This window comes from Natrix helvetica (genome assembly GCF_964273705.1).
Source record: "Natrix helvetica genome assembly, chromosome: 1".
Lineage (NCBI taxonomy): Eukaryota > Metazoa > Chordata > Lepidosauria > Squamata > Natricidae > Natrix > Natrix helvetica.
In genome coordinates, this window is record NC_138548.1 from 357379738 (window position 1) to 357392419 (window position 12682).

The 12682-nt window shown below is 40.9% G+C and overlaps 3 protein-coding genes across 15 annotated transcripts in view; all 3 read left to right on the plus strand.

The window, feature by feature from the left end:
- LOC309384246 (uncharacterized protein) overlaps window positions 1-12682 on the plus strand; it is a 198933-nt gene that overhangs the window by 72815 nt on the left and 113436 nt on the right. For 2 of the 12 annotated variants that reach the window (XM_081937491.1, XM_081937492.1), the window contains exon 2: window positions 12468-12565. The exons of 9 other annotated variants lie outside the window; for them this stretch is intronic. The gene's annotated coding sequence lies outside the window, so the exon portion shown is untranslated. Of the gene's footprint in view, window positions 1-9894; window positions 9920-12467; window positions 12566-12682 lie in introns of those variants that run through there. One more of the 12 variants, XM_081937494.1, reaches the window with a different exon arrangement.
- LOC309384292 (uncharacterized protein) overlaps window positions 1-12682 on the plus strand; it is a 62120-nt gene that overhangs the window by 8289 nt on the left and 41149 nt on the right. Inside the window, exon 2 of one of the 2 annotated variants that reach the window (XR_014174027.1) lies at window positions 3534-6269. Coding sequence is in view for 1 of the 2 variants with exons in the window: in XM_081937616.1 (XP_081793742.1) it covers window positions 4111-5202 (1092 nt within the window). In the remaining variant the exon portion in view is untranslated. Of the gene's footprint in view, window positions 1-3533; window positions 6335-12682 lie in introns of those variants that run through there. The other variant, XM_081937616.1, reaches the window with a different exon arrangement.
- Window positions 9464-12682, plus strand: part of LOC309384287 (uncharacterized protein) — a 101928-nt gene continuing 98709 nt past the window's right edge. Inside the window, exon 1 of the mRNA XM_081937604.1 lies at window positions 9464-9726. The gene's annotated coding sequence lies outside the window, so the exon portion shown is untranslated. The remainder of the gene's footprint in view (window positions 9727-12682) is intronic.

The following is a 12682-nucleotide window of genomic DNA, read 5'->3' on the forward strand; positions in this document are numbered from 1 at the left end:
ATGGCAGTGTCGTTCTTTCTTTCTTTTATATTGACCCATATGCATTCTAGGAGGTTTTCGTCTTGGTTTCGTACATTTCTGTAGCAATGTAGTGGTCCTTTACATATAGTGCAACTCCACCTCTTTTATAGGGTCTGGTGGGTTTTTTTGAACAGTTTGTATCTTTCTATCAGTATGTTCCAGTCATAGATTTCATCCCACCAAGTTTCTGTAATTCCAGCTATATCATATCTGTTGTGGCCCAGCAGGAGCCGTTGGAGCTGCAAACAGACTCCGACAGCGAGGGGACCTATGAGTCGGCTCTGGAAGATGTGGAGGACCCTGGACAGGGTTCCGACTCCGAGCAGGGATCAGAGAGGCTGGTTGGCCACCAGGAGGCACCTGAGGCATGGAGCAGCGGTGAAAGCCAAAGGGAGTGTGCTCCTGACATCATGCCTTGGAGCATTGGGGAGGAGACAAGGGAGTTGGTCCTGGACGCCCGGCAACGGAGGGCTGATAGACATAGAGAACAACTACGCAGATTCAGAAGATAATTGGACCCAGGTGGTTATAATTAGGCTCCTCTCGAGATAGTATATAAGGAGAGACTTTGTGAGGAGGCTGGTTGCAGGATTCAACTTAATTACCAATGCTGGAGAAGCTGTCGTTTCTGTTTCTTATCTTGGAAGTCTGGATTGCTGCCAAGGTCTAGTCAGTGTGTTAATTTACTGTGAATAAATTGTCTAGCAGTATTCTTGTCTTGGAGTGCTTTGGTGTACAAAGAGGGGGGGTCAGAACACATATCCTCCTTCATGTATTAATAGTTCATGTTCACTCTTGTTTGTTCCCCAAACTTTGTGCACTTGTATATCGGCACTTGAGTTCTTTATGTCTGACTCTGAGTATGCTTCCTATGTCTCCTATTTTGTATTTAAGTTTGTCTTCCTTCCCATCCCGCCTTACCTCATTATTTGATGTTTTCTAGGGGGGGTTGCTTGTTATTAGGTCCTGGTGATCCTAAAGATTGGTCATCCTCCTCCCCTCAACTTTAGTTTAAATCTTCCCTGATAAGTTGAGCCAGTCATTTTCCAAAAATATTCTTCCCAGACTTTGTGAGGTGCAGCCCATCCCTTGTCAAAAGCCCATCCTGGAAGTAGTGCAGATCATGATCCAGAAATCCAAAGGTTTTTTGGCGACACCAACACTTTAGCCAGTGGTTCACTTCTAGATGTTTACTTACCAGGTGTTGACCTTTCGTTGGCAGTACAGATGAAAAAAAAAACTTACTTGTACACCTTTTTTTTTACCTTTTATTTCGATTTTTTATACCGCCCCCTCTCCCCAAAGGGACTTCTTAACTTTCTTGCCTAGATACTCGTAATCTCTCTTTTTTGTGTTATTCATCTCTACATGTAGCAGTAGAAAAGGGTAGTAATCTGTGGATTTTATCTCCACTTTAGCCTCATCTGTTCAAAGGACCGTGTTCCAGAAGTCTTGTGATTTGTTGAGATGCAACTTTGCAAATGCAAGTGCTGCTGCCATGTCCTTTTTAATACAATACAATACAATAGCAGAGTTGGAAGGGACCTTGGAGGTCTTCTAGTCCAACCCCCTGCCTAGGCAGAAAACCCTATACCGTTTCAGACAAATGGCTATTCAACATCTTCTTAAAGACTTCCAGTGTTGGGGCATTCACAACTTCTGGAGGCAAGCTGTTCCACTGATTAATTGTTCTAATTGTCGGAAATTTATCCTCAGTTCTAAGTAGCTTCTCTCCTTGATTAGTTTCCACCCATTGCTTCTTGTTTTACCCTCAGGTGCCTTGGAGAATAGTTTGACTCCCTCTTCTTTATGGCAACCGCTAAGATATTGGAACACTGCTATCATGTCTAACCTAGTCCTTCTTTTCATTAAACTAGACATACCCAGTTCCTGCAACCATTCTTCATATGTTTTAGTCTCCAATCCCCTAATGATCTTTGTTGCTCTTCTCTGCACTCTTTCTAGAGACTCCACATCTTTTCTACATCGTGGCGACAAAACTGAATGCCGTATTCCACGTGTGGCCTTACCAAGGCATTATAAAGTGGTATTATCACTTCACGTTATCTTGATTCTATCCCTCTGTTTATGCAGCCTAGAACTGTGTTGGCTCTTTTGGCAGCTGCTTCACACTGCTGGCACATATTTAAATTGTTGTCCACTAGGACTCCAAGATTCCTTCCCGCAGTTACTACTGTTGAGCAAGGTACCACCTATACTGTACCTGTGCATTTCATTTTTGTTGCCTAAATGTAGAACCTTACTCTTTTCACCATTGAATTTCATTTTATTAGATAGTGCCCAATGTTCAAGTTTGTCAAGGTCCTTCTGTATCTTTAGCCTATCTTCTGGAGTGTTGGCTATTCCTGCTAGCTTGGTGTCATCTGCAAATTTGATGAGTTCCCCATTTATTCCCTCATCCAAATCATTGATGAAGATGTTTAAGAGTACTGGGCCCAAAACAGAGCCTTGGGGTACTCCACTTCATACTTCCCTCCATGAAGATGCAGTTATATTGTGGACTACACGTTAAGTGTGGTTGGTCACTTTTAGAAATCAGAGGCTTTCTCCTGTCAACTCTTCCAAAAGGATCATACTTGTTTAGTCTTTTTCTAATTGTACTGTCATGAACTTTAACTCTTAACATGCTAAATGAGGTCTATAGAGCCTGAGATATAATGCTTGGCTATTTTGTAATTTCTCTGAGCATTGCTTGTTTTGAACGGGTTAATTTGCTGGGATTGTCACTCCTGGGAAGATTGGTAAATGTTTTGAATGTTTTCCACTTAGGGATGTGAAATGTAGAATGATGGAGATTAAATTCTTTGGAAAAAGTCTTATAATCCTTCCCAGATTAATGGGCAGCAACAATTGCTTCTCTAAGATCCCCGCTGATGTCTTCACTCTTTTGCATTTAATTCACGCCTCAATGCTGCAGACTAGGAAACTACTACAATTTCGGCTTTTATAGATATAATCACAATTGCTGATGATAATTGATCGGGAGCATTTGATCAATAGCACTCACTGCTACTTCGACTCTTCATACCTATGGAAGAAGTAACAGTTTTTTAGTTTTTCACGTCTCTGTTTTGGCTTTATTTTTGTACAAAAAAAAAAGATGACATGGGTATAATGTGCCATCTGTTTTGTTCATCTGACATTATAGTTTATCCATTTTTAAAAACTGCTAAAGACCGGATGATTTTTGCTACATGTATGTAAAATCATAGAACTCAAAGAGGGTGTGTTTTCTTTTTCACAAAACTATATTTGATGATAACCCTTTGCAGGGCTGAAAATTTGTGACTGACCCAAGTCAACAAGTGAATTTCATGATTGACTGGATATTTGAACTTGGATCTCGGTAGTCAAATGTCACAATTAATGTAAGAGATTATTCTAGCATTGTGGCACATTTGCTTTTTCATTGTAATATATATTTCTTTTTTCACATCTTCTGCAACCCTTTTGCAAACAATAAAAGCTACATTTTCATTTGACTCTTACAGACAAAGATGATGCCTACAAGACCACACTGCACAACTGAGAGTAACAAGCAACACTGAAAAGCAAAGCAAATTGAGGCAGAATTAAATATATACTCCATTTTCTTCAGGAAAAACCACACAGTCCTCCTTCCCCAGCAGGTGAAAAATAAATGAAAGAAAATCAAGAAGAGATTTCAAGCTCAAAAATGTAGAGGTATACAAAAAGGTCAGGGGAGATTATTTTTCCATTTCAGAAAAAGAGGGAAATATCTAGAAGTCTCCAGGGAAGAAAAGGTCAATTAGATAGGCATATAGGGCAGATAGTAATGCAGGCCTTGCCCTGGAAGAAAGAAAAGGGCTTAAATCAAAGTACCTCTAAACAAGGGATAACATATATTTTCAACCTTCTCAAGAATATCCGTGGCAGAAAAGCTCCATAGATGTGCCTATTGTGAGAAAAAGCAGATTTCAAATCACAAGTGATTATGCAGGGGAGAATCCACTCTGGAGAAGAGCAGATACAAATTATCTGAATGTGGTAAAAGCTCAGGTAAGAACTGCTCCTTTTTGGTTCACAGAAGGGACCCACACAGGAGAGATGCCCTTCAAGTGCTCCCAATGTGGTAAATGCTTTAACAAAAACAGCAACTTGCTGATACACCAGAGGACCCATATGGGAGAGAAGCCGTATGATTGTCCTTATTGTGGGAAACGTTTCATTGGAAATTCCCACCTCGTGAGACACCTGAGAACTCACACAGGAGAGAAGCCTTTTGAATGTCCTGATTGTGGGAAAAGTTTCAGTCATAACTCCAACCTGATTAGACACCAGAGAACTCACACAGGAGAGAAACCCTTTGAATGTCCTGATTGTGGGAAACGTTTCAGTCAGAATTCCTGCCTGGTGAATCATCAGAGGATCCACACAGGAGAGAAACCCTTTGAATGTCCTGTTTGTGGGAAAAGTTTCAGTCAGAATTCCTGCCTGGTGAATCATCAGAGGACTCACACAGGAGAGAAACCCTTTGAATGTCCTCTTTGTGGGAAAAGTTTCAGTCAGAATTCCGACCTAGTGAAACACCAGAGGACTCATACAGGAGAGAAACCCTTTGCATGTGTTGAATGTGGGAAAAGTTTCAGTCAGAATTCTGACTTGGTAATCCATCAGAGGACACACACAGGAGAGAAACCCTTTGAATGTCCTAATTGTGGGAAAAGTTTCAGTCGATATTGTAGCCTGCTGATACACCAGAGGACTCACACAGAAGAGAAACCCTTTGAATGTACAGTTTGTGGGAAAAGTTTCAGTCAGAATTCCAACCTGGTGAAACACCAGAGAACTCACACAGGAGAGAAACCTTTTAAATGTCCTGATTGTGTGAAAAGTTTCAGTCAGAATTACAACCTGATGAAACATCAGAGAACTCACACAGGAGAGAAGCCCTTTAAATGTTCTGATTGTGGGAAAAAATTCAGTCAGCATTACAGCCTGGTGAAACATCAGAGAACTCACACAGGAGAGAAACCCTTTGCATGTGTTGAGTGTGGGAAAAGTTTCAGTCACAATTCCAACCTGGTAAGACATCAGAGAACTCACACAGGAGAGAAACCCTTTTCATGTGTTGATTGTGGGAAAAGTTTCAGTCAGAATTCCAACTTTGTAAGACATCAGAGAACTCATACAGGGTAGAAACCCTTGGATTGTCCTGATTTTGGGAATTGTTTCACTCAGAATTCTGACCTGGTGAATCATCAGAGGACTCATACAGGAGGGAAACCCTTTGAGTATCCTAATTGTGCGAATATTTTAGTCAGAATTCCCACCTGGGGAAACACCGGACGATTCACACAGGAGAGAAATCATTCAAATATCCTGTCTGGACTTTCTTCAGGTATAAATTGTCTGTTATTTCCTACAAGGAAATCCATATGAATGAAACGTTGATGAGTTTAGAGAAGAATTGAATTTCATTTCTCATCCCTCATTAGAAATGTTAGAAATTGACTATTTTAATTCTGGAGTCATTGTTTTTGCTCAAACATGTCTCAGGATTAGACTGGTAGGTGGAGAGAAAAGAAAAATGGAAAATGGCCATCCACCTGTTTCTGGTTATCAGCAGCGGTTTCTGGATATTTCATTTTTGCAGAAGTAATGCAATTCCTCAAAAAGGTTTTTGGATGGTCTTTTCTGTATATTGATTATGCAATTTCCAGAGGTGGACTTTCCATCTTCTACCTGGGAATCCTCTAGATTTTGAGCCCCAGAATTCCCCAGCCACCATACAAGTAGTCCTCTAGATGCAATTGTAACGTGACCTGCCAATTATGGTTGCATGTTGCAATGGTTATTAAGTGAGATTGCCTTGCTTAACTATTCCTACTCCTCCTCTCCCTGATGAAGCTGATAAAGAAATGTTCAAGTCATTAAGTAGAACAGTGATTACCTCAGGGTTGTAGGAATCTCTTGGAGGTCTAACCTGCACTACCGCAACTTTTTGGTCCCCACAGGCCTTTCCCTCCCTACAGTGTCCCACAGGCATTTTCCTACTGCCATGAGATCCCTGCAATCATTAGGGCCTACTCCCAACCCACCCGGCATCACAACCTCCTCCTTCTCCATCCTTTTTGAAGATCACTGAACCTCATGTTGGTGAAGGAGGGTAAGATACACATTTGTGCGCTCTATATGTCATAGAAGCAGCCATTATTTTCCCATGTCTGCCTCTGTGTCAAAATGGTGGCTCCTTCTGGATCACTGTCAAACTCCCCAAAAAGAAAGCATTTTTTCAATAGAAAAACAAGGATAGATAAAAAAATTTTTTTTTAAATACATAAAAAAAACAGGTTTACTTATATTAACCCCCCCTTGAATATTCATAAATATATTGGAACAATTTTAGTTTCCTCTCCTTGTGAAGCAGGCTCAATATTTATGAACTTCTAGTTTTAATTTAAATGACAGATGACCAACAACAACTTTAAACATCAAAGCACTTTGTTAACAATCTACTATTCCCTTTAATTTGTATAAAGTTTAGAATGGCTTCTTATTTACCGTAAATCACCCGAATCACTGTCTCTGATTTGTCCAGAATAAAATATCTTTGTTTGATTCTTATTAATAAAACTTTTTCTTAAAATTTAAGTTGAGAACAATAAGACAACAGTTGTGTCTTATTCCCCAAAATCATAAAACCTCTTGGTCGATCCATTTTCCAAATTGTTTTGTAGTTAGATATAGTAGGTCCATTCCTCAGTCTTTTTAAGAAAGCCCAGTTTATTATGCATCGAGTCTGTTAACTCCAAATCTGTAGGAGCCACATCCACTTCAGCCTTCTCCAACCAACCAGCAGTTTCCAAACCATGGTGAGAGGTCTTTTAAGAATTGGCTGTGCTTCTCATGGGAGCTTCTTGGGAAGAGCTCAGGCTCACAAAGGGATTCATTTGTGTGCACTCATAATCGCAATCTCCTCCATTGGCCCCAGAGGAAGGGGATCTCCCAGAGCAGACTTTCCAAATGAAATCAGAGACACTGAGACAAATTTGTGGTTTTATATAAATAAATACATTTAACATATTTACAGTAAACAAGATAGTCAGGAACACAGGGACATCCTGAGGTAAATCCAAATAGCATACAGAGCACACAGAAGAAGAAGAAAGCGGGAAAAATGAGAAACTCCCCCTTTGCACCTACAGCAACCAATTACAGCACAGATTGCCTCATGTAGGAGGTTTTAATGGTTCTGTCATGAGCTCAGCTAAATTATTTTCTGGTGGACAATAAATTATGTCTATTTCATTTTCTTTCACTGCTTCTCTTCCATTGAATTATGTCAACACTCTTCCTTCTGGTTTGTGCTCCCACCTGTTGCCATTTGTATGCATGTTGTGTTATCTTCAAATATTGCCATAGCTCCTTTAACTTCACTATCCAAATCCTTTACTAACTCTACATACCATGTCATCTCTGAAGACAATCCTGATAATGCTATGTACTGTGCTGCAGCTGTGGAAATGGCATCTGAAATCTGTTTTCTAGATTTCCAACTAGCTAGTGTGCTTGTTCATATTATAAGAAATCCTGACATTGACTTTGTCTCTTGTACATCATTAGCCCAAATACTGTCTACAAAGCATTTCAATTGCAATTCACTTGATGGATGTAAATGCAATCCTAAATCCATGGTTCCCTTTAAATCTAGAACTAAGGAGAAATTTCTTGCCAGTTAGAACAATTAATCAGTGGAACAACTTGCCTCCAGAACTTGTAAATGCTCCAACACTGGAAGTTTTTAAGAAGAAATTGAATAACCATTTGTCTGAAGTGGTGTAGGGTTTCCTGCCTAAGCAGGGGTTTGGACTAGAAGACGTCCAAGGTCTCTTCCAACTCTGTTTAGTTTATTCTAATCTATTCTATTCTACAAGCATTCTTTTAATTCTTTTACTAACTATATACCATGTGATCTCTGGACACCCTTCTGATAATGCTATGAATTTTGCTTCAGCTGTGGAAATGGCAACTGAAGTCTGCTTTCTAGATTTTTAACTACCGTATTTTTCGCTCCATAAGATGCACTTTTTTGTCTCCCAAAAGCAGGTGGAAATGTCTGTGTGGCTTATGGAGCGAATATTGCTGAAGCCCTGTCCCCCCTCTGGCCCCCACCTGCCAGATGTTTTTTGGCTTCTGCGTGTCCCGTTTTTGGCCTCCGTGCATCCCGGTATCATGGGAGTTTGCAATTTTAACAATTGTTCTATTTTCTTCTTTTGATTTAGAACATACCCTCCTTCTTGTAATTTCTTTATTTCTACTCCTAAACAATTCTACCACGAACTATCGCAGGAACTGGATGTGTCTAGTCTAACACAGAGCAGGAGTAGGAATGCCATCATAGCAGTCTTTCAATATCTGAGGGGCTGACACAGAAAAAAGGCAGTGGATCCATTGTCCAATGTGCCTGAGAGCAGGACAAGAAGTAACAGGGGGAGACTTATCAAAAAGGTATCCAACCTAGAATCAAGGAGACATTTCCTTCCAGTGAGAACAATCAATCCGTGGAAATGCTTTGCCTCCAGTAATTGTGGTTGCTCCGTCAATCGGGTTTTTTTTTAGAGGAGATTGGATAGCCGTTTGTCTGGAATGGTATAGGCCAGTGATGGCGAACCTTTTTCGCCTTGGGTGCCAAAAGCACACACACGCTAACGCACACGCTTGTGTGCCCACACGCATAATTTAATCCCCCCCCCCGTGCCATGCGCCATGCACATGCACGTGTGACCACCACCCGTGCTGCCCCATGCATGCATGCACAGCTTTCTTGCAGCCTGGGGAGGGTGAAAATGGCCTCCTTGCGCCCCCCCCGGGGGGGCCCTTTGGAAACAGCCCATTTTCCAACTTCGGCCAACGGACTAGTAGGTCCATTTTTTTTCTCTTCCCAGGCTCCAGAGCGTTTCTAGGAGCCTGGCGAGAATGAAAAACACCCTAACGCTCAAACCGGAAGTCTGTTCTCAAACTTCAGGGAAGCCTCCGGAGGGCGAAAAACGGCCGAAAATCAAGGCCGAAAAACAGCTGGCCAGCGCAGGCATGCGCATTGGAGCTGACAGCAATGCCTTGCCTGCCCTTAGAAATGTCTCCGCATGCCACCTGTGGCACGCATTCCATAGCATCCTCACGCACTGGCAACCCCACCCCCAGTTTAGTGAAGGGGGAAAAGTCATGTTACAACATGTGACCACGCAAGTTTTTCACCCTAGTGTAGGGTCTCCTGCTTGGAGAGTTGATCTCTTCCAACTCTATGTAATTCTGCAAGAACTTCATAAAACTTTAGCACATAGCTACTCTTCACAAGCTAAGTACTGTGGTGTCACATTTCACTATTTCACATGGATCAGTTGCAAAGGAAGGTTTCTAGGAGTTGAAAACTACTTGAGAGCATTTAATCAGTGAAAACATCTTGCAAAACGCCTTAGCAAAGACAAAGCAAGCGTGATCCTCCTCTAAAAACCTCCTATCGGGAGATGATTGGTCACACATCAGTTCATAAAAAGCTCCTAATAGGCATGTGTAGTTCATCTTAAAGGAGTTAAAACCACCGAGTTCAGCGTTGCTAGAAAGGATGGGAGGAGAGGAACGTCTTCCGGATCATTCAGGGAAGGAAGTTGGTGTGCCGAGTGGCTTTTGTGCTCTTCCCAGGGTCGAAACAACACGTGGACGGTGAGTTGGGGTCAGGTCGGAGGAGAGGCTGGGAGCAAGTCCGGCTGTTTGGTTTCTTCCATGATGTGGAAGCAGAGAGGCTATTAGGCTGAAGCATGTCAGCTGCTGCTTCATGTTCCTTCCCCCCCACCCCCCCAAATTTTGAGTCCATGGGTGCTCCATGCTCTTAACCGGTGGCTGCAGTTTTCTGCTGGTGGGAAGGTTTAAAAAGCCTCTTTCAAGTTAAGATTAATTCCTTGGGAACAGCTTTCCTCCAAAACTTGTGAGTTCTTCATTACTGAAGGATTTAAAGAAGAGACGGGACAGCAATTAATCAGGAATGAAATAAAGTCTCCTGCCTGAGGAGGGGTTTGCAGTAGAAGATCCCTTCCAACTCTGTTATTCTGTTATGGATTTGCTGTTTTCTTGGCAACAATATTGGTCTGATCTGTATCTGCTTTCTTACTTCCGAGTCTAGCCAACAAGCACAATATTTCCTATTGGTGCACCATCCGTGTATTAAGCAGGTTCAATTGTGCTTAATCCAGCACTTTTTAAAAGCAAAATTTTAAAAAGCTATTGGGGATAGCTTTTTTTTGCTTTTGGGACGTTTAGTTGCATATGTGGTCCTCACTTAACCACTTGTTCCCTGAGCCTCCAAAGTTACAATGGCACTGTAAAAGTATACATTCATTTTGTACACAAATGTGTGGTCATGCTACCACATTCAGTCACCGCGCTTCAGACGTTCCCGTGGGTAGGAAGATGCAGGGAAAGGAGTTGCACCAATTGAGATATTACTAACTGTTGCACATGGATGATGGTTGCAGCATCCCACAGTCATTAGTGAACTTCCCACCTAGCTTTCTGACAAATAAAATCAATGGGAATATTGGAAGTTTCAAGTTATGTTTAATTCCCTTTAACAAGCCAGTGATTTGTTTAATAGGCAAAAGTGGTGCTTCAAATCTTGTAGAGGATTTTGGCATCATTTCATGAGTTAAAGCCCCCATATCTCTAAAATTAACCCTAGAAATGTTGGACTGTAACCATTTTAGGACATTTTTCAGGTTGAAAGCACATGGATTTCCCCCATATATACATTTGTAGGTCCGTGTATTAGTACTTCTTTCTGTATGTATATATCTGCAAGTGGATAATCTATCCCCAGTACTTCCAGATATGCAGCCATGTGAAAAAGAAGGTACACACTCTTTGAGTTGTATGGTTTTACATATCAGAATACAGTAAAAATCATCCAATTCTTAAGCAGCAACTTTAGCAGCAATAACTGGAAGTAATTGTTTTCTGTATGACTTTATCAGTCTGTAACATCGCTGTGGAGGAATTTTGGTCCGCTCTCCTTTACAACATTGCTTCAGTTCATTGAGGTTTTGTAGACATTTGTTTATGCCCAGCTCTCTTGAGCTCTCTTGAGGTCCAGCATTTCAATCGGGTTGAGGTCTGGACTTTGACTGCAATTGCAATTCTTTTATTTTTCAGCCATTCTGTTGCAGATTTACTGATGATCTTGGGATCATTGTCCTGTTCAATAATCTTATTTTAGCCAAGCTTTAGTTGTTGGACAGATGGCCTCACATTTGACTCTAGAATTCTTTAAAATAGAGAGGAGGTCATAGGAGACTCAAATAGTGCAAGGTGTCCAGGTCCCATGGCTGCAAAAGAAACCCAGATCATCACCTCTCCATTACTGTGCTCCATTATGGTTCGTATGAGCTGTTTGTGCTGAAATGCTGTGTTTGGTTTTCATCAAATGTGGGACTGTGAATTATAGCCAAATTTTGGTTCCGTCTCTCCAAAGGACAGTGTTCCAGAAGACTTGTTATTTGTTCAGATGTAACTTTGCAACTTTGCTGTGCTGCTGTGTCATTTTAGAAAGGAGAGGCTTTCTCCTGGTAACCTTTCCAAACGAACCATACTAGTACAGTCTTTTTCTGATTGTACTGTCATGAACTTTAACACTTAACATGCTAAATGAGGCCCGTAGAACTTCGAATGTAATGCTTGGATTTATTGTAATTACTCTGAGCGTTACACCTTCTGAACTTGGGGTAAATTTGCTGGGACTTCCACTTCCACTTCTTGAATGCTTTCCACTTATGAATGTGGAATGGAGAATGATGGAGCTTAATTTTTTCGAAATAGTCCTATAACCCTTCCCAGATAACAGAATAACAGAGTTGAAGGGGACCTTGGAAGTCTTCTAGTCCAACCCCTTGCTCAAGTAGGAACACCTATACCATTTCAGACGAATGGCTGTCCAATCTCTTCTTTAAAACTTCCAGTGTTGGAGAATTCACATACAGTTCATTCAAAAAGTAAGAGGCCCCTTCACTTTCATCATTTTTGTTATACAGCAGCCTGATTCTTCAGTTATTGAAATTCATTTTTTCCTCTTTAATCTGCACTCAGTACTTCTTTTTAATTTCATCATTATGGTCAACTGAATGTACATTAATGAGAAAAAAACAAATTTCAACAACTGTAGAATCAGGCTGAAGCATAACAAAATTGACAAATGAAGGGGATCTGAATACTTTCTGAATACAGTGTAGGCAACCTCAATTCCAGAGACCAGCAAATTCCTACAACTTCGGCTTTTATAGATGCAGTCACGCTTGCTGATGATAATTGATCAAGAAAACTTGATTAGCAACAATGAGTGGCTATTTAGCCTCTCCATAACAATGGAAGAAAGTGGGGGTACTTTCAAAACTGTATTTGATGATAACCCTTTGCAGGGCTAAGAATTTGTGACTGACCCAATTCAACAAGTGAATTTCACGATTGAATGCAAAATAGAACTTGGATCCCAGTTGTCAAATGAGTCACAATTAATGTAAGAGATTATTCTAGTATTGTGGCATGTTTGCTTTTTCATTGTAATATCTACTTCTTTTTTCCCATCTTCTGTAACCCTTTTGCAAACAATAAAAGCTACATTTTCATTTGAATC